Here is a 20,594-nt window from a genome sequence, read left to right as displayed (position 1 = left end):
GATACTTTATGTCTCTGTTAGAATCAGTTACTGCAGGTTTTAGGAACACTGTGGCTTCCATGAGAAGAACTATTTCAAATTCTGATTCACAGTAAATGTCTAATCCGCTGTGAATGTTTCTGCCTCGTTATCGGCTAAACTCCTCCTTGTTTTTCATCCAACTCGCAGCTCCAACTCCAGCAAAAAGTCGTCAGTCTCCATCTTGGACGACATCGGCAGCATGTTCGACGACTTGGCGGACCAACTGGATGCAATGCTCGACTGATCCCCTGCCCGCGCCTCATCTCCAACAAACCCTTCCCCCTCTCCCCCTCCTCCATGTGTAGGTACATCAAGACAGCAGCTCTCCCACGGCTCGATGCTGGTGCTCCGAGAGCGTGTGTGTGTGTTTGAGAGCGTGTCCCTCTGGTGCGAGCGCTTCTCATGTAGCCTTGTACAGTCAAACTGTGGAGGGAGTCCTCCTAACCTGGTGCAGTAGCTCTGTAGTTCGCCTCCCAGTGCGAGGAGGCCGCTCCCACACAACCTCTGACCTCTGCAGCCCAGTGAGCAGCCGCCGCCGCCGCCACCCTGGGCTCAGACGGCGGCGTGGACCGAGAAGCACAATCATTTTTCCTCATCCTTTGAAACTCTACAGACTCTGGCTTAGGACAGAGACGCTAACTCAGTCAGACAGGGAGACAGGCAGATAAGCATATTGCTTGCAAAAAAATAAGCACATAAACTGACAGACAGGCAGATAGACAGACAGACAATATGCATACAGATGAGAATTTTTAAAAAGCACATGGAAGCAGACAGGCCGCTTTCTGAGTCTGTCTCACTCCTGCGATGTCAACAGGATGCAATTTTCCAGACGAATCGTAGCCTCTGTTTCTCTTCTGTGTGAGTGGAGGATTGTGGGTAGCTGCACTTCCTGAGCTGTGTGTTGTCTCCGTTCATGTTGCCGTTGTTGCTGTTGTCGTTATCGTTGCTGTTGTTGTCGTTTAAAGAGTGTGTGCGTGTGTATTTCCCTGCTGATGCTCATGTCAGTGTCCTCCCACTCGTACAGTAGTTGTACTCATGATCAGAGCGACAACATAGATGTGTGTCCAGGAATTTTTGGTACACACACACACACAAGCATATACACACACACACACACACACACACACATACATATTGAATTTTTTGTAATCTCGCTGGTGTTCTGTTGGTGTTTAGCTCCACCTATGGAGGTTTGCTTGGAAATGAATACACACACACATTACAAAGACTGACACACACACACACATTACAAAAAATGACACACAGACATTACAAAGACTGACACAGACACAGACATTACAAAGACTGACACACACACACACACATACACACATTACAAAGACTGAGACACACACACACACATAACAAAAACTCACACACACACATCCCATACTGAAATGCACACATTTATACAAGCACACTCATGCGGTGTATCCCTTTGTCCTGCTGCAGTGAACAGTGTTTTTAAAAATTAATCCTATATTTCAATGCTTTCTATAGTACATCCAGTATACATACATACATAGAGTTTATAATATATCTGGGTATTTGAGCTTTTAGAGCTCCCTCTAGTGTTGGTTAGTGAAACTGCCTCTAATCTGCCCCCCTTCTGTCTCGTCCTCTTTCTTTTTAATCTCCCTTTGTGTCCTGTCCGTTAACTCTGCATCTTTCTGTGCCTTGGTAGTTTTCTTTCGTATATTCTAAATATATTTTCTAAGTTTTCCCCTCCTAAAACCCTTTTCTCAGTTTCCTCACGAAACCCCTCGCTCCTTGTTTGTCTGTGTTGTAGCTTTATAGTTTTGACTTGTAAGTCCCTCAGTATATGATCATTGAATTCAGTCGCCCTGTCTGAAGTCCTCCTGTAGCCATTGAGAAGCCATGTTTGAGCCCATGTAAGCCCCTCTGTGTGCTGTTAGAAGTCGGCTCTGCTCCTCCTCGGCTCCCCGGTTTCCAGTGGTCCCACATGTAGGCCCGACAGTGGATCGGCCACCGGTGTTCATCCCAATGAAGAGTCTACGTGTATTTTTATGCTCTTTGAAAACAAAGATATATTTGAGAGACAGATGGTTCTATGTGAATAATAATACAAAATAATAATGATAATTATAATAATGATAAATGGTAATTCTAGACGTTGAATCGAGGTGATCTGATTGAGCCTGTGCATTTCTGGTTGAGTTCTGGATGTGTTGTGACGGCTGTTGTGCCATGGTTGGGTTTTAAGGTTGTGTTTCTGCTGTGGTGATGATGATGCATTCCTGTACAGCTGTGATCAGAATAAATGTGTAAATGAAACCTTGAGCCCGGTTGTGTGAGTGTGTTTCTTTTGTGTCTCATCCGATAAAAGACTATTATTATTATATCGATATATAAAACTTGTGTTGTTGTTGTTTGGTATGAATGATACCATAACATAGCTTCTGTGAGGTCGGGTTTGGAGATTTTGGACAATAAGAGTTTTTGAAAACAGAATAAGGCTACATACCTGGCCGTGTAAATAAGAGGCTAAAACATTACATGGACTACAATTTAGAAAATACACAAGTTGACAATGAATAAATGTAATAACAATAATAATAATTGCCTGTTTGTTTCTATACACTGAAAACATAGGCCATAAGAACACTCAACAACAAACAATAATAAACGTGGCTTAACCCTCTACCTCATGTGATGCTCTTTTTTAAAGCAGTATCAATATCCTCACATTTATCTTATTATTTATTCAAATACAATAAACACACAATCATTTGATCTGGATCTTGTACATTTTTGCATTTTGTGGCTGCTGATGAATGAATGTGTGGTGGTTGATGTTGTTTTTTTACATTTTAAATGCACAAAACGCAAGGAGCACTGTTGTGTCCTCTGCAATGACAAGAAAGATTTCTATTCTATTCAAAAACTACAGCTCCCATGAGGCTTTGAGGGTGGTTCTGCGTCTAAGGCTCATGGGAGATGTAGTTGTTCCGTGTTTCACGCAGCACTGGGGTTGGACTAAACGTTTCCCGGAAGTCCCAGACCAAACTCTCCACCAATCAGTAAGTCCGAAGTAGACACAGCCCGGAAGTGGGAGGGACTTTCTGTTGGACCTGAACCGGATGTGATCCCTGCTTCGGTCTTTTCCTCGCAGGTCGTGGATGTGAACGGAGCCAAGATGAAGTCTGAGCAGTTTAATCTTAAACTCTTCAACAAAGAAGACATGAAAATCAACAGTTTTCAGTCCAGTGTTTCCACTTTGTTCCAGAGAAGCTTCTCGAACAGGTGAGTTTCATGTTAGTGACACGTGGAGGAGCTCAGCAGCCATGTTGCAACACGTGGACGGTGTGAAGACACAGAGGTGGAGGGGAGAGTTAAAGAAAGTAACTTATAATACTGCCACTAGTCAAAGCCTCTTTTAGGTCTGAGGAACTTGCATATTATGGATTAAATCCAGATATATATATATATTCACACTTACCAATCCAAAGTCTACATTTAAAAGCATTGTAGTAAATTAGCAAGGCCTACTTTCAGGACAGATTACTTCATATCAGTTAGTACTTATACTTCAGGGTTCCTCACATCCACTGGAGTTCTGCAAAGGTTGATTCTTGAACCTCTAATATTCAATCTCTACAAATCTTTACTGGAAAAAGCTTGATGTCTTAGCGAATGTCTGCAGATGGCATACTATTTATTTATATATGTATATAGCCGTATTACCAGACAACTAACTCCTTGGTTAAGTGAACAAATTAGTGTCTGGATGCTACAAACCTTCCTACAATCGGATGAGGACAAAACTGAAGTTATCTATTGGACTAGAAAGAAAATCTCAGTGTCTAGTCATTGAAAAGGAGAAATCGAGCTAGAAATATTTGTATGGTCCTTGAGTCAGAACTCAATAACAATATTGTACCTCTGACACCTTTAAAAAATACTCTGTCAAAACCTGATCAAGTGAAACTATCTCTAACTACTGCAGTGAACTTGTTACAGGTCTGTCTGAATACGGCAGTTTTAACATAAGTTGTCCAAAAACAGTTCCTTGCGGGACACCAGTGCATGTTTATAATGGTATATTTGATTATACATCTTATGAGACAAAGTATGAATTGTCAGTAGCCTCGCCAAGGTTAAAGAAAATGGCCTCTGCTTTACAATCTTTGTTTATCTTTGATTTTCCAAAAAGAAGCAGATAGCTGTGTGTGAGGTGCAGATCTTTGTGCTTGTTGTTTTCATGTTCGTGTCTAATAATCCTTTTTCCCTTTGCACTTACAGAAATGGCTGAGAGCAGGGAGATGAATGGTGCATTCTGGGAACTCAATCCTTCAGGGACAATGTGATGTGTCGAGTTTCAAGCTGAACGGGACCTCGTCGCCTGTGGAGCTGGTGAGTCTGTGTGTTGGTTGTGTTAAATGATTTTAGCCTGTGATGACAAACTTAAATAAACTTTTCTGACACCTACTATGAAAGCTGCACTGCAGCTTCTGATTCGAAATTTATTCTGAGGCTCTGTTTTCAGTAAATCAGTCTTCACCTATAAATTGTCAGTTTTCTCTAAATAAATTTTTACATTTTAAACTACTTCCCAGGTGAGAATGAAGCGGCTTCAGATCTGACGGGACAAACATCCTGTTTTGGACCAGACGAACAAGCAGGTTGACGGATGGTGGGTTCATACAAGATGTTGGCATTTGAACACTTTTATAGCCGGTGATGACCAATCAAATTATTTTTCTGACACCTACTATGAGAGCTGAACTCCAGCTCCTGATTCTACCTTTTTTCTGAGGCTCCAACAGTAAATATATATAAACATGTTAGTAGTTTTCTTGATGTGGGTTAAAACCAAGCTGTTCTCTGTTACAGGTACATTCATGACTCACCACAGAGCAAATTCAGACTCTTGATGGTCCTGCTGATGACACAGCTGCCGGTTGGGTTTATTTTAAAGGTAAGTCAGTGTGTGTGGATATGTTGACTATTCATGGTACAGCCGGTGATGACCAATCAAATTATTTTCTGACACCTACTATGAGAGCTGAACTCCAGCTCCTGATTCTAACTATTTTCTGAGGCTCCTACACTAAATGTATATAAACATGATGTTAGTAGTTGATGTGGGTTAAAACTGAGCTGCTCTCTGTTACAGGTACATTCATGACTCAACACACAGCAAATTAAGACTCTTGATGGTGCTGCTGCTGATCTGGTTTATTTTAATGGTAAGTTGATGTGTGGATATGTTGAACATTCATGGAACAGCCGGTGATGACAACCTAATTATTTCTGACACCTCATATGAGAGCTTCCAGCTCCTGATTCTAACTTTTTATTTAATCTGAGGCTACTGTGGATCATCTTTGTTTTTCCACTTATCCCAAAACATTGTTCTAATTTGTATTTGTCTCTTTCAGGTTTCCACAAACAAAACATGCAAATGTATTCATCAGCCAGAAGACGGCTGCTGACGAGCTGCACAACAGACCTGAATGAAGAAAATACTAATTGTGATGTTTAATGAAATGCCCAATAAAAACTAATGATACAAATATAATAATGGATTTTATTTATTTAGCACCTTTCATACAAGAAATTCAGCTCAGAGGGCTTAACATACAATTTAGATAAATGTTATTTATATATGAGAACAGATATTAAGAACATGTTAAAAATGAATATACCAAAAACTGCAGTTACTGAAGCCAACATATTCATTTGATGCTTGATATGTTTTGTATATATTCATGTTCGAGTCAAATCTTTATTTACATACAGCACAATGTACAAACAATAGCCTCTGTGAAAGGAACAGTCAGACCTGAGTATCTTTGTTTTAATATTCAAAGTGTCTTGATTACTGGAGATTTGACGTTATACATATCAAATTGAATTAAAACTATGTGAAACAGTTTTCCACCTACGAAAAGCTGATGTAACAGCAATGAACAGTAAAATCACGTTTATCAGATTTGACTTGTTTTGATGATTTTAAAGAGATATTCACAAAGCACATGAACCATATGAAGTGTTTCTCTCGTGTTTATTGTGTGTCCTGAACCTCACACTTCTCATGTTTCTGGAGGGCCTCTGCTGCGTAGTAACCTATTAACCCAGAAATCCTCATCCCCGGAGGGATCGAACCCCCAGCGTGTGGAGCTCGTCCTCGTTTGCGTGTTTCCTGCAGATTTCCATGCAGGTGCGTCCCGGGGCTGCAGCCGTCATTTGACTGTCAAACCAGGCGGCGGAGCTGCGTCTCTCCTCCCTGCGCATCCCGCATCCAGTCGCTATCAGAGAGGAGCGCAGGGGAGTGTCCTGCACCGCCGACACACATACACACACACAACCTCCACCTCCTCCTCCTCCTCCTCTTCTTCCTCCTCTACTTAACTGAAGCTGGGACTCATCCACCGGGAGAAACTCCAGCGATTCACCCTCTCTCCGAGCGCTTCTCCTCGGCGGTTCGAGCCCAGTCTACGCCCTCCTTCCTCCGGCCGCGCACGGAATCGATCGGCGGTCCTCCCCCGGTAGGCCTGACGGTAAGAGCGGTTGTTTGTACGGGGGGTGGGGGAAGTGTCGCTGTCGGTGTATTCAGCCACATTTCATCACGACACAGCAGCGCCGGAGCTGATCGTCTCTAATGTCCCGCGGTGAGAATCTGTAACCGAGCATGTTTGTGTCGGAAGCGACAGAAATACGCTGTGATATAATGTGCGAGGAGACACCAGTGAGTGCAGAGTGATGGAGACTGATGTCACTTTGGAATCATTCTACCACAAAGGCCCCGGGTTTTATCATGGAACATCTGGATGCTGGGAGACACACAGCTGGATGGATGCTGGTGGAGGAAACTGGCACCGGGAGGCCGACCTACTTAGATCCATTAAAGAGATGAAGAGGAGGAAGAGGAGGAGGAGGAGGAGGGAGAAACAGTTTCCAATAGAGAGGACTCAACTCTCCTCTGGGCCCTCTCTCTCTCTCTCTCTCTCTCTCCCTCCCTCTCTCTCTTCCTGCTGTAATGTGGCCTGTGGCAGGGTGGGGCAGCTTTTACAATAAATAGAAATAAGACACAGAGACTGCAGCATCAGATTTGTCGGGTTACATTAAGGTTATTTTTAAACATTTAGCTTATAACCACAAAGATCATTCCCTCAAGTCCTGTAATTGAGTATAAATACCTTCAAATTTCACTTATATGTTGAAATCTGACCGTTTCCTCCCCACTACGTCCATTGGAAGGAAAAAGTACCCACATCCTTCACAGTGTATAAATACTCTGCTGCAAAAAAAACATCCTGCATTGACATTTCAGAATAATGTGTATTAAAATACTGGATTAGTTACTGATCCATTTGTGTGCACATTCCTTTTATGTCGCGATTAAACTAGTACCTTAAATTATTTAAGCATGCTGAATTAGAAATGTGATGGTATAAAGTAGCAGAAAAATACTTAAGTATACTCCCAGTACCTAAGACTGCCCTTGAGTACAGTACATACTTTCCTCCACTGACTGCATTCATCTAAAAGCTGTTAACTACACAGCAAAATGCATATGTATAAATATTTGACACATGAAACACGCTCTTGATGATTCCATGCCCCTGATAGAACTAACAAATGCATAAGGGAGGCAAAGAGCTCTGTCCCCCCGTTCTGTTCGATGGTCGTCGGTTTCAACTTTAAGAAATAAACTGGGGATCCCATTGTTTAGTGAACAGAATTTACCATGGGATGCTCAACTGTACACATGGGGGGATGGGGGGATGGCAGAATTTACATGCTATCAAGGGGGATGGGGATGAAGGGGGGGTGCCCTCCCCTAACCCTTTTATCTTTGAGTGTGGGACAGTGAGTTGAACCAAAACAAGATGATAGAAGACGTAACCTTGGAAAATATAGATTTTTATAGACAAAAAGGTTGATAATGAAAATTACAGACAGTTGCAGCCTTGGTGTACCTGTACTAAAGTGTGTGTGTGTGTGTGTGTGTGTGTGTGTAGTAATATCATCATGGAGGAGTTTGACGTCCCACAGATGAGGAGAGAAGTGGAAAGCCTTCAGTATCAGCTGGCGATCAACAGAGAGAAATCCTCCATCACTGTTACCGAGTGAGTACTGGACCCCCTCAACACACACACACACACGCTCTGTAAGTGCGGAGTATCCAATTGGTGCTGACGCTGTGTGTGTTTGTTGTGCAGGCTGGTGAAGTGGATCGAGGGTTGTGTCTGTGAAGATCCGTTCCTAAACCCTGAGCTGATGAGAGCCAACCCCTGGGTGGAGAAGGGCAAGTGTGTGATCCTCTAATGGTCACACACGCCAACACACAAAATCACGGATGCATATAAACTTAAGAATCACGCACTCCCACACAGTCATGCTGCACTAACTCACTCTCACACTCACTTACTCGCACACATACACACACACACACACAAATACACACACATACGCACACACACACATTATTGCTATTATCTTGTTTATTTATTTGGAGACTCCTGAATGCTGTTAATTTATGTTTAGAATACTGTGTGTGTGCGTGCGTGCGCGTGTGTGTGCACAGCACTGAGTAGCTCTATGGAGGTTTGTTTTGACGGACTGCTGAGAAATGTTCAACACCACGTTTTTATTGGCTCTTTACACTGTCAATCAAAAATAAAGACTGTTTTGAATTAACAGATGGATTTTGGATTCATTCAAAAACGTACATACAACAAAGGTAAAATAAAAAAGTGTGTGTGTGTGTGTGTGTAATGCCAGTGCGTTACAGTAGTTCTCTGATGTAAATATTTCGCCTGACAGCATTGGACATGCCCTCGTTGAACCGGAACCACACGTCACTGTTTCCCACCGCGGCTCCCATCGCAAGAACCGGACATTTCTCCCCTAGAACAAGAGGAAAAGAGCAATCAACAAATAAATAATATACAACAGGGTTCATCAAAGGTAGAGAGAAGATTCCTCAGGCTCCTCTCACACGACCTTGTGACTTTTTCTTGTGACATCAGTCACGTAATCTAATAGTTAACAGACCAGAAAGTGACTGATAACAAGTTTAACTTGAATGAGACTCACTGATCCATACACTATATCTGGAGAAATACCAGATCTCACAATGTTAAGAAAAGTGATTGATCAAAGGATTGGATTCAAGAAATGTTTTTCAGAGTTCTTCCATCGCCCATCCTCCATCACTCCACCAAGTTTGATGCAAATTCCTTTAAAACATTATCCAGAATCTTGCTGAAAAATAAAAAGCAGACTGACAAACAGACACTGATAAAAACACAACTGCCTCGGTCGAAGTAATAAGTCTTTAATCTACAGATACAACTAACTAACAAATGAGGTAACAAGCTCATAACTAGAAGGGCAGTCTGAGAGCGCACACCTCTGCCAAGGCTAACACCCTATCTCACCACGACAGTCTGTGGGATCTGTGTTAAAGGCTCATGTCTTCAATGGTCCTCAAACCTTTTCTTCACTGATGCCTCATCTCAGAGCAACTACCGAGAGAAGTAGATCATCTCCACTCACTCTCACACTGACGTCCAGGTATTCAGCAGGGGAATCAGGACACAGCTTTAGAGCCGACAGGACTCAGCTGCTCTGACCTAAAAACAGCCGCAGCTCTGCTGCGACTTTCTACCCTCGTTACCCTGCTGATCAATTACTCGGATGCATCATTTTTTCCGGAAGGTCAGTGATTTTAATGGGTCACCGTTTAATTGCTGAATCCAGGCCTGCGTCACCACAGAGCAGCTTGAATCCCTGGTAAAGTCTGTAATCCTCACTTTGACTCAGACTCTTAAACTTAATGTTAATGAACAGCAAGGTTGCATTTCAAAACTGCAGATAAAGTGGAAAATCTGCTTCAAAAGTATTTACACCAGATGTCATGCAGAAAGAGAAAAGGCAAATTACGCAATTCAGTTTATTTACATCTATTGTACATGCAAATTCTACATTTGTTTGTTTCCAATGACAAAGAGCTACTGGCGTACTACGGTCTCCACCTAAGAGGTTATGTTACCACCTCTTTCCATGTGTTGGTCTGTTTATAAGCAAGATTACACAAGAACAACTGCACAGATTTCCACAAAACTAAGCTGAAGTATGGGACAAAGGGGCGATGGAAGAATCCCTACAATTTTGGTGCAAATCCAGATACAAGGGCAGATCCAGGAATCTATTTTATACTTTCTATAACATTGTTTTTCTGTATTTTTGTTGATTTCTTATGGATCTTGATGAAAAAAAGGGATGTTAAGGGGACTTGTATCTATGAATGTGTGTAATTTGGTGCAGATCCAGATAAAAATCCAGATCGAGTGAATTTCATTACAGTTTCATCAGGGGACTGTTGAGCCTCTGTGCTCTCGTCAGGTTTATGGAGCTACAATGAGCCTTTTTGTTGATAATAGAAATATGATACGACCATTATTATGGTGTCAGCGCTGCTGACAGTCCAGATCTCCTGCCTACACTCGGCCTCAGAAGCTCTGACTTAGAAATGTTACATAACACACATCGTTCCTCACCTCCAGTATGTTTGGACCTCATGCTGCCCGAGGCATTTTCCCCCCCGAACAGCCCCGTGCTCTCAGAGGGTTTGGTTCAACAAAGCTTCACTAATGTCACAGAGAGCGCTCTCACAGTACCTGTGTCTGAGGACAGCTGAGCTCTCTGAGGTTTGGGGGCGACGGTGCGACCGAAGAAATCCAGCTCCGGCTGCGGGACACAAACAGAGTGAAGAGGAGGATGAAGACTTTCAACGGGAAGTTCAACACTGTCCTCAATAAAAAGGTCAATAACAATGAGCAAACTCACGCTCGCTCTCTCATTAGCCTATTTTCCCAGTTTCATCATTGGGGACCGTAACCCAGTGACTTCTCATTATCCTCATTTCTGCCCCCTAGAGGATCCGTCTCTTCATCACTGAGCTATTAAAACACTACAGCTCATTCTAACGATGTTCGAATCTGATGTTCAGGGCCAACAGCTGCCGGCAGCTCCTCTCTGGCTCCACCTACAGGTTTTTCATTTTTCATGGCCACGGAGCTGGGTCCTGACCTGGTCCTGAAACCTCTATGGTACAGTTCAGACCTGGTATTAACGTCTGTCCTGCGAGATCCAATCCCAAGTGGACAGCTCTAAGTTCGTCAGTTCATAATAATAAGACCATATTTAAGGCTCAGTACGAAATATTTTAACATATTTATTCAAGGCCTAAAAATCTGATTATTGAATTTTACACTTTTCTTAGACTAAAGGAATGTGGTCACATGTATCCCAGACAACCTCCGAATGTGAACTGAGTGATTGGGTGTTGTTACATCTGTACTTCGAGCTACAGATGTTAACACCAGGTCTGAACAGGGTCGAAGGGGAAACCAGTTGGACTCTGTATGCAAGTGTGTGAGTGTTTAGACTCACCCTGATCTCCACTGTGGTCTGTTTGACAATGGTCTCCAGCCTCTGCTGATGGTTACTGGTTGATGTCGGACCAGCGCTCTTTTTTTCTTCCTTTTTCTGCAGCAGACAGTCACAGTGGATTATAAACACATTAGGTTATTAACACACGGTGGCCTGATTGTCTACAGGCTGTGCTGCAGATACAACAAAACCGAAATCTCTTGGCAAAAGCGTGTCGTGTATTTGGCGTCTCACCGCTGCAGGGTTTCGCTGCAGCATCAGTTGCTCAGCTCTCCTCATCCGTTCTTGCTCCATCTCTCGGCTGATGGTTTGTTTGGCCTGATAAGTCAGCTGGCGATGTGGTGGCAGGCCCGGAAACCTCACCACCTCCTCAACGCGCCTGCAAACACACACACACACACACTAAATAAATAGCTCTACACAAACAAGCGTCACACATAGTTGACACATTAACACTTTAATCGTGACGCAGCTGACACAGAGGTGAACCCTGTTAGAATAATAAAACGCTTTTGTGCCATGGTTGATGTTTTTTTATAATAAAACCCCGAATCTGCAGCATCTAAAACCTTAATCCTCTTAACACTGATCTCCATCTCTCTCACACACACACACACACACACACACACACACACACACACACACACACACACACACACACACACACACACACACACACACACACACACACACACACACACACACGATAAAACCAGATAAAAGCTATTTATTGCATCACTATAAACTATTGATGCCGTTACACTTTGCAAAGTGAAAGAGCTACTTGGCTAAAACTCCCCTGGAACATGGCTGTGTGATATGACTACATATATATATTAGGCTCCATCGTTTATTCCACTCTGACGCATTCACACTCTTTACATATACATATTTTCACATCATGTGAACAAAGCTTTGTCTACACGGCTCAGAGGCAGACGGGTGCATTTTCATGAGGGCAACACAAACAAGCGTGGAGGAGTGGAGGTGACACAGAACGGGGGGGTTCTGTCAGTTTTACAGTATGTTTGGTATTTCTATTTCTGATCATATTAACAGTTTAGTTTGCAATATAGTTGAAAAAAATATTTCTATTTCTATTTATTAGAGTTATTAATATCTATTTTATATATAGTGTTGATTACATTATAAGAAATAGGCCTCTGCACGTGGTTAGTTTGTTTAAAATATCATTGATTTACATAAAATGTGGATATTTATGTAGATATGCATCATTACATTGGGATATGAAACTTTAGTCATATCACACAGCCTTATCTTTTTACTTATCGCTTTATACACTTCACACTGTGCAGCAAATATTCAGTAGTTTAACCTCTGACAAAGACATTTATCTGTTTAGCTGTTAGAGATGTAAACACAAGAAGTCGTCATCTGCAGAATGCGGTGAACTAAAGAAAAAAGGGTTTTACACCACAAACAAACCCAACCCTGGTTCAGTTTGATCCGGACTATGACCATCTCCTGGTTGGACAACATTTTGGTCCATTGGTCTAAACCGTGGTTCGAGGCACCTGTGATTTTGGTTTGGTGGAGTCCAACCAATCAACAAGAGCATCTAATTAAATCCTCCCTCTGGGACTGGGCGTATCCACTGTCTGGGATGTTCCAAAAGTCTTTACCCATGAGGCCTCAGAGGGTGTTGTTGTGGTGAGCGAGCGACGGCAGGTACAGGAAGGTGTAGATCAGGAGAAGCAGCAGCAGAGCTAACAACAGAGGCAGGCCCCAGTCGTTGGTGACCAGCACGTTGTCACAGCGAGCCTGCAGGAAGGAGCCACCCCGGACATTCGGCTGCTCCACGACCTGTGACGGCATGGCTGAGGTGACCGACTACTTATCCCATTCACCAGAGTCTCCGCTGTCCTCAGGCGTCATTACAAAAAAAAGGGTCCAAATAAACAGGTTTCCCAGGTTAAGTTTGAGACGAAATGTTTCCACTAGTGCTCGCTCTTTCCAGTTCTGTCTTTTGATTCAGTATTCCTCTGTTTTGTTGATGTTGTCCAGCTTTTTTCAACAGCTATTTCATCCTCGCCATCCTTTGACCCGTTTGTCCATCCACCTGCATCCACCCAACTGGTGAGTGTTTGCAGTTTGCCACCTGGCTCCCACACCATCACACACGCAAACACTATGTGCTAAGGGGATTATTTTCTAAGCCTACATGCAGAGACCCACAGTGCGGACAAGAGATATGACCTTCAACATCCCTGAAACACATCTGCTCCACATGTGTCCACATGCGACACACAGCGGGATACAGGTGAGTGTGTGTGTGTGTGTGTGTGTGCGCGTGTTAGTACTCACGGCTCCAGCACGTATGTGTACTGGCCCTCTGGCGTACGGTCCTGCCTGTAGGAGAGGTTGTAGGCCAACATTGTGTTGATCAGCTCGCGCATCTGCTCCTTCTCTCTGCTGCTGAACAGCTGAGGATTCACCTGGATGAATAAACAGGACGTGAGATCAGCCAGAGTCACTGACAAGTTTACTGTAGCTGACAAATCCAGTGCCATAGAAAAATAAACTAACATGGTTTAGAGTCTACGTAAATATGGCTTTGTCTTATTCGCAATGAAATTATATATCATAATGTGTTTTCTCTCAGGTCCACATGTGGTTATTAGACTCAGGGAGGATTTCCACTCACTATATATACATACAGACACATATGCATTCTGTTGTTGTTTTTACTTACAGGCCGTAGTTTTGGACTGATGATGTTGAGGAGCAGCGTGAGAATGTCAAGAGTCAGAGTGAGGTGGCTGATCCTTGTTCTAATGGATGGTGGGATATCAGCCAACATGGAGGACAAGGCGTTCCTACTGCCGAGGAGACGGGTGGTGGCCTGTAGAGGACACAACAAGGACTCAGTGATGACGTACCTGCTTAAAGGATGTAATGTACGTGTTGTGTCTTTGTTTTTCGTTTGGTTCCTTATGTTATTTGTCACACAGCTCCACAATGGAGTGTGTAGTTGATCAGTAACCGTACCTCGTACTGGCTGTGGGGATAACTGATGCGGGGCACGTGCGTGTGGGCGAACAGGAAGTGGAACGTGACGGACAGGAAGGGCAGGTATCTCATCAGGGAGAAGTTCTGGTTGTGCAGAATCTGTTGGTTTAACCGGTCTGAGAACGAGAGCCAATCCAGAGCCTCGCACACACTGTGCATGTTGGGGTCCCTCGCACGCATGGAGAGATAATTATCATACAGACCCTGAGAGAAAGGACAGATGTGAGTAAAGCGTGGGCCAGTGTTTTCGGTGCTTTTCTGAAGACTAGGATTTCAGATAAAAAAATGTCTTCATTACCTGAGAAACCTTCTCATACTCTCCACTGGATGAAGACAAGTGTAGAATGTGCTGAAACCTCTGAGCTCCCACTCCTGGGCCTGGTGTCCCGTCAAACCCCTCCCCAATGCGTTTCCTTAGAGGACAAATGATCAACATCTACTTACTGAGGGACAAAGAAGAAAAAAAACTGCTTTCTAAAATAAATTAATTCAAAATAAAAAAACACAAACCACAAATTACAATCTACCATCTGTTTAACAGTCCCACGGACCAAAGAATAAAAGCTATAAATGAAAACCAGCAGGGATCATAAAAGCTTAGAATTACTGTATTTACCAAGGGATTGATATTTGTATCATTGGCACATTCCAGATGTTTTAAACAGTAAATCCTAATATCAAATATTATCTAATATAATCAAATATAACATGAACTGAATAGGCAGAAAAATAGTAACTTGAGGGATGAATGGAAACGTGGACTTATAAAATAAACAATTATTTAAGGTCCACATATTTTACATAAGATCAGCGGTCTCCAAAAGAGGACTTTCATTTTTTTTAAATTACAAAATAACTTTTGTAAAAAGCATTTTACATGAAATGCCAAGAAAAAAAAAAACTATATGCAATTATTAAATACCTTTTTATAATCAGTGAAAATTAAATCAATGCTTTTTAAAGATTGACAAATTCTGTTTCTAATTTCACTATTGAAGTCCAAAGTAAATGCAAACTCAGTCATAGGTCCCTCTTTGCCTCATTTAACATCTTTGCCCACAGTGAATATGGTTGTTAATACATTTTTAAAAAGGTCTCTGCATCCAGCAGATACAGCAAAACGTTTATGATTTCATGACAAACTCACACACTGAGACAAGATGAAAAATAGTGGTACCGTTTTGTTCGTGGTAACTGGAAGATCTCCTGCCACAGATGGAACAAGCCTTTGTTCTGATCCTTCTGTCCCACAGAGACACACTGGATCGTCTTGGTGTCGAGCTGCTTGTGGCCACGACCGTGGAGGAACTGCTCAGACACAGTGCACACATTTAAATCAGTTACCATTAGACAGATCCTCACCTACATCTAGGCCCCTCCTTCGCTGTGCTGCCACCCACCTGCAGTGTGTTGATGCAAGACCTGATGTCGTTGTCTGTCTTCTCACACAGTGACATCAGAGTGCCTGTGTCCGTCCTCATCCCCTGATGGAGAGAAATCTGCAAAGAAGGGCAAAACAGGCGTCATACACCAAAATGCAGCGTTCGTGTGGCTTTGTCTCTTCCTGTGTGTGCGTGTGTGCTGACCTCTGCCAGTCTCTGTGCGAGGCGGGAAGACTGAGTCTGAGGGAAAGCCAGGAGGAAGGCCTGCAGCCTGAGAGGCCTGAGCGCTGGAACATAACTAACAGGAAACAGAGGACATCAGAAAAAAGCTGGAAGTAATGTAATAAGTCACGCGTGTATTGGATTTTTTTGATGCTGCTGTTGAACACCACAGTCTCTCTTACAGGTCGTTACAGATGCAGATGATTGGTCGAAGCAGGATGGACTCCTTCTTCTTTTTCTTCTTCCCAGTCTCTGTTCCGCTCTCGCCGCCATGTCCGTCTTTCCTGTTCAGCGTTGCTAACAGAATGCTGATGGCAGCCTGTTGAGCACCACAGATTAAACACAAGAATATATCAAGATATTATGCAGATTTGAACCACATTATTATTATTATCACATTAGTTTGCTGGTGCCCTGAACGTACCGACGGCGCTCCATCAATCTCATCAATAATGAGACAGTTTGGTCTCTCGTTGACTCCCAGCACGGACTTCATCTGCGTCGCTGTGTCGATGCGTTTCTGGAAAATCTCCGCACTGCGGTCATCACTGTAAAAACATGAACCGTACCACTGGAGTCACTACGGGAGGATTCCTCTGTAACTGATTCTCGTTCATTTACTTATATCATGAGGTGAAGTGTGGATTTAGTTTTCTAACCTGGCATTGATTTCCACGACATTGTATCCAGCGTGTTTGGCGATAACATGAGCCAGGGTGGTCTTCCCCAAACCTGGAGGCCCAGACAACAATGTTACCTAGAGAGGGACAAAGAGAAATGAGTTATTTTATATCAATTAAAGGTCATTCTACTGACACGATTGTGCAGATGTTCCACCTTGTATTTGGGTCGTTTGTACTGATCCAGTTCCGCCTCCAGTATCTCCTCAGTCATCTCTATCTTGGTCTTGAAGCGATTTGGATTCTGGTTGCCTTGGTTGGGTTTGAACGAGTGTTGGTGGGCAGCCTGTCTGTCAGGGCGGACAGGGCGGGACTTCCTCTCTCTTCCAAACACAACAGTGTCCCAAAGTTTCAGCCACTTGAGCAGACAGCGGTTGGTAAACTGCAACGAAAAGCAATCGCACACATCTGGTGTTCAAGCAGTGTCCAGGAAAAGACTTAGATTTATACGTAAAAGAGCGCTTTTCGTTTTATCTTACAAACACAGACATGCTCTGCTGTACAGAAACACGACTTACATCATCACTGAGAAGCTCTGTGTAGTGTCGGGGAGAAAATCTGTCGACCCAGAGACGCGATCTTCGACCTTCTGTGTCATCAGGATCTTCAGCATCATCATTCTCCTCATCTCCTCTGCTTTCAGACTCAACAAGCCCATCGTTCACACTGCTGTAATTGAACATAAACAGCAAAAAGAGCATGTATTCATATTCACGATGTTTGCATGTGTGTATAAGAGAGATAAAGGAAGGGGGGTTACCTGGCCAGCAGATCTGTGAGGCGCTGAGATTCCAACACAACCTGCTGATGGCGCTGTGGGATTAAAAACAGAGGAGAAAGGGGAATATGTGAAAAAATATAGAAGTGATCAAAATGATAGAATTACATTGAACAGGTCGATGACTGGATAAAGCAAATTAATTATTGTATACAGTTTGTTTTGGTCTCAAAAAGAAAACACAGACATTAGACATTAAAACCTCTTTTTCATATTTATTAAAAATAGATTAATACATTTTCTTTTTCAATTATTACTGTAAAATTCTAAATCATTTACTTATGACAAGATAAGCTTGGTGTCTTCATTGTTTTGTATAATATGACTTAAATAATTGAAAAATGTGCTTTATTTGCCAGCGGATAAACTCAGGTCTTTAATTGAAAATATTGTATTATTCACCTTTCGCCACTGTGACCAATGAGAATCAACTGTGTGTCGCAGTGCAAACTACTTCACAGTTAATACACATTCAACAGCCACCGCATTACTCACCCTCTCAGCTTCTTCCTCTCTCAGCACACTTATTGGCACCGCCAGCAGCCCCAGTGCACCCTGGGAGTTTGGTGCCACTCTGGTATCCACTACCTGGAGAAGCACACAGGTGAGAAATCAGTATATACTGGACACCAGAGGTTTGTAAGAGTTAATCAGTGTTTTAAAACAAGGTACTATGAGGGGTTTGTGTGTGAATGCGTTTGTGTGATTGCTGAGGAGTTTAACCTTTGTCCCTAATTCTTCTTTCTGTCGCAGGTAGACCCGACTCCCTGACGAGTCCGTCACACTGACGTACTCTCCCTCTAACGGAGGTCGCTTCAGCACACACAGCGATGCTGGCCCCGCTGTAGGAGGTCGGCTGGGCGTCTCTGGGATTGTATCAAAGCCACTGATGTCCAACACAGCAGGAGTAGACCTAGAAAACAGACATAGTTTAGAAGATTCCAATCGGCAAAGTTATGTTTTTAAATTGCTTTTAACAACCAAAACTCTATTTGACAGCTAACAGCTATTTGAATTCCCGATGTTCATCAACCCTCCCTCCTACCTGAAGGTGTGAGATGGTTCATACTGCTCTGGAGAGGATGGAGGTGTGACGTCAGCATTCTGCGATGGGCCTCTGTTGTCTCGAGCTTGTGATTTGCTGAAAAGCCGCTTGGCCACGCCCTGATCCTGCTTCTGCCGTTTCGCCTTTGGAGCTAAAAGGACAAAATCAGATATAAAGTACAAACTAATGACAAAAACAAAGAAAACCAAGGTCACACAGCAACATGAGTGAACTCACTGGTGGGCTGCTCATCCAGCAGGTGCTCTATGTCTGAAATGTCGTCTCCTTTAGCCCGAGTCTGATGTCCGTCCGCCTTGGGAGATTTGTCTGGGCCATTCATAGACACATTTGTATAATGATTATTACTGCTGGAAATGATCAGCTGATGAAACACTAACAACAAATCTAATAAGCTTGAGAACTAATTCAAAATTTAAGTAATTCTTCAAACAAACATTTGCAGTTTCCAGCTTTTCCAGCGTGTGAAAATGTGCTCTATTAATATGTATAAGGAATTTGGATGCATTAACTTAGGATCAGGGACATTTTAACCAGCATTTTCCCACCATACACAGTCATTACTTCTGTCATGGAGGTTATGTTTGCATTTCTGTTTGTCTTTTAGCCGGATTATGCAAAAACTACTGAAAAGATGTTATTGAAACTTTCTCACTTTCTTTAACATTGTGAGATTTTGTGTTTTTCAGCATTATAGTGAATTTGTGATAATGCAGAGATCTTGATGTAAAAAATCTGGCTCATAAAACACACTCAAAATCACCAGGGGACTGATATTTATGAGTGTGTTAATGCTTTTTAAAGATTTATTAGAAAACAGTAATAAAATGTACCCAGAATACACGACAAACCTGTATGACAAGTATGAATGTGACTTGATATGACTGGTGTGTGGTGGAGCTACACAAATAAAGTCATGTTTCATAACTAAGATGAACAGCTGCTCACTTATTTATGTGTTGTTAACTGCTGAGGATGTGCAAGAAGAAGCTAAAACGAGTTAATGAGAAATAATGACGTGTTTTTTTTTTACAGAAGTAAGTTTAAGTTTAAGTCTGTTGGGGACTCACCCTCCATCTGAGCCAGAACCTCCAGCTCGTCTGCGAACTGATCCTCGAAATCATCCTGGACCTCGAACAGTTCGTCATATTCGTCCATGTTAGACACACGTGGTGAGACACTGCGGTTCTATACAAGTCTGAAGACAAACACACAATTTACTAAAATAAAAAGTCCATCCGCTGCTTCAGTTCGTTTCACGGAGCAGATTTCCCGGCAATTTTTTTTGTTGTGAAGTTTAACTTCCGGGTTACAGATTCATTTTCTTCTTCTTCTTCTTCTTGTAAAACAAAAATCGAACAACGCACATTATCGCCACCAACTGGCGTGGAGGGTGACTGCAGATTTTTAAATAAAACTAAATCAAAGTTTAAACCTTCAAGTCTGAACTGTTATTAGTGTTTTCAATTACTGTTATAATTTTTTTTAACTGGATTTATTTATTAGTAACTGTTGTAATTTGCACGTGTTATTATTGGTTACTGTTATAACTGTTATTCATGCAAGCTCTTAACTGACATGGTTTATCAACTGAAATTAACTCCTTATCGCGGGAAAACCAGCAATAACGAGGCTAATCATTTTTGTGTAGGAGCTCGGTGTGTGAGTGGGACAAAGGTGAGCAACACGTAACCAAACCTGAAAGTGACAAAACAACATTTACTGCAGCACACGGAGAATCAGATTCATCTGGATGTAACTGGATTTTGATAATTGCTGAATTATCAACCCGTAAGTAAGCGAATGAGTGACGTCTCGTGTTTCACAAAGAAGGAAGCAGTGGACAATACACTCTTTGCACTTGTTGTGTTTTTAAAAAAAAATGCTAATGCTAGCGCGTTGCTAACCGTTAGCAGCTTCACTCTCTGAACACGGACCCACAATTTTTTGAAACAACACACAGGTCAGTGTGCCGTCACGTGGTTGTT

General features: G+C 42.5%; 3 protein-coding genes, 2 long non-coding RNA genes and 4 other non-coding genes across 15 annotated transcripts in view; 8 read left to right on the top strand and 1 right to left on the bottom strand.

Moving 5' to 3' along the window:
• Nucleotides 1-2,325, top strand: part of si:dkeyp-9d4.3 (caskin-1) — a 31,797-nt gene extending 29,472 nt beyond the window's left edge. For all 4 annotated transcript variants that reach the window (XM_047337875.1, XM_047337876.1, XM_035184753.2 and 1 more), the window contains one exon: nucleotides 169-2,325. In XM_047337875.1, the coding sequence (XP_047193831.1) occupies nucleotides 169-265 (97 nt within the window). In that variant the 3' untranslated portion in view covers nucleotides 266-2,325. The remainder of the gene's footprint in view (nucleotides 1-168) is intronic.
• Nucleotides 2,326-3,130: 805 nt separating this feature from the next.
• On the top strand, nucleotides 3,131-5,566 carry LOC118125399. The gene is made up of 6 exons (XR_004698841.2): nucleotides 3,131-3,288; nucleotides 4,288-4,398; nucleotides 4,602-4,678; nucleotides 4,879-4,963; nucleotides 5,162-5,234; nucleotides 5,427-5,566. It is a non-coding gene; the product is annotated as an uncharacterized LOC118125399 (long non-coding RNA).
• LOC118101468 lies at nucleotides 4,433-4,522 on the top strand. The gene has a single exon (XR_004694552.1). It is a non-coding gene; the product is annotated as a small nucleolar RNA SNORD60 (small nucleolar RNA).
• Nucleotides 4,718-4,805, top strand: LOC118101472. The gene has a single exon (XR_004694554.1). It is a non-coding gene; the product is annotated as a small nucleolar RNA SNORD60 (small nucleolar RNA).
• On the top strand, nucleotides 5,004-5,090 carry LOC118101471. The gene has a single exon (XR_004694553.1). It is a non-coding gene; the product is annotated as a small nucleolar RNA SNORD60 (small nucleolar RNA).
• LOC118101475 lies at nucleotides 5,273-5,359 on the top strand. Its single transcript, XR_004694555.1, has one exon. It is a non-coding gene; the product is annotated as a small nucleolar RNA SNORD60 (small nucleolar RNA).
• Nucleotides 5,567-6,258: 692 nt separating the features above from the next.
• gng13a (guanine nucleotide binding protein (G protein), gamma 13a) lies at nucleotides 6,259-8,691 on the top strand. Its single transcript, XM_035183902.2, has 3 exons — nucleotides 6,259-6,548; nucleotides 8,013-8,120; nucleotides 8,214-8,691. The coding sequence occupies exons 2-3, from the start codon at nucleotides 8,023-8,025 to the stop codon at nucleotides 8,317-8,319; spliced, it is 204 nt and encodes a 67-aa protein (XP_035039793.2). The 5' UTR covers nucleotides 6,259-6,548; nucleotides 8,013-8,022; the 3' UTR covers nucleotides 8,320-8,691.
• On the bottom strand, nucleotides 8,623-19,906 carry chtf18 (CTF18, chromosome transmission fidelity factor 18 homolog (S. cerevisiae)). 2 transcript variants are annotated; one of them, XM_035183879.1, is made up of 22 exons: nucleotides 19,677-19,906; nucleotides 18,826-18,915; nucleotides 18,589-18,739; nucleotides 18,267-18,456; nucleotides 18,039-18,131; nucleotides 17,526-17,578; nucleotides 17,284-17,434; nucleotides 16,923-17,147; nucleotides 16,745-16,842; nucleotides 16,510-16,633; nucleotides 16,268-16,404; nucleotides 16,068-16,161; nucleotides 15,882-15,980; nucleotides 15,659-15,789; nucleotides 14,780-14,894; nucleotides 14,461-14,685; nucleotides 14,165-14,314; nucleotides 13,777-13,907; nucleotides 11,686-11,830; nucleotides 11,452-11,547; nucleotides 10,677-10,746; nucleotides 8,623-8,901 (listed from the first exon to the last, which is right to left on the bottom strand). In XM_035183879.1, the coding sequence occupies exons 1-22, from the start codon at nucleotides 19,762-19,764 to the stop codon at nucleotides 8,780-8,782; spliced, it is 2,778 nt and encodes a 925-aa protein (XP_035039770.1). In that variant the 5' UTR covers nucleotides 19,765-19,906; the 3' UTR covers nucleotides 8,623-8,779. The 2 variants fall into 2 exon arrangements, with proteins under 2 accessions (XP_035039770.1, XP_035039780.1); XM_035183889.1 differs by having other exon boundaries at nucleotides 17,284-17,431.
• LOC118125406 lies at nucleotides 12,267-16,570 on the top strand. Of its 3 annotated transcripts, none has more exons than XR_004698842.2 (5): nucleotides 12,267-12,473; nucleotides 13,477-13,548; nucleotides 13,629-13,732; nucleotides 14,167-14,369; nucleotides 15,933-16,570. It is a non-coding gene; the product is annotated as an uncharacterized LOC118125406 (long non-coding RNA). The 3 variants fall into 3 exon arrangements; XR_004698843.2 differs by lacking the exon at nucleotides 12,267-12,473 and adding an exon at nucleotides 12,884-13,294; XR_007034989.1 differs by lacking the exon at nucleotides 12,267-12,473 and adding an exon at nucleotides 12,884-13,294 and having other exon boundaries at nucleotides 13,477-13,732.
• Nucleotides 19,907-20,594: the final 688 nt, after the last annotated feature.

This window comes from Hippoglossus stenolepis, chromosome 2, assembly GCF_022539355.2.
Source record: "Hippoglossus stenolepis isolate QCI-W04-F060 chromosome 2, HSTE1.2, whole genome shotgun sequence".
NCBI lineage: Eukaryota > Metazoa > Chordata > Actinopteri > Pleuronectiformes > Pleuronectidae > Hippoglossus > Hippoglossus stenolepis.
This window is presented reverse-complemented; position numbering and strand designations above follow the sequence as displayed.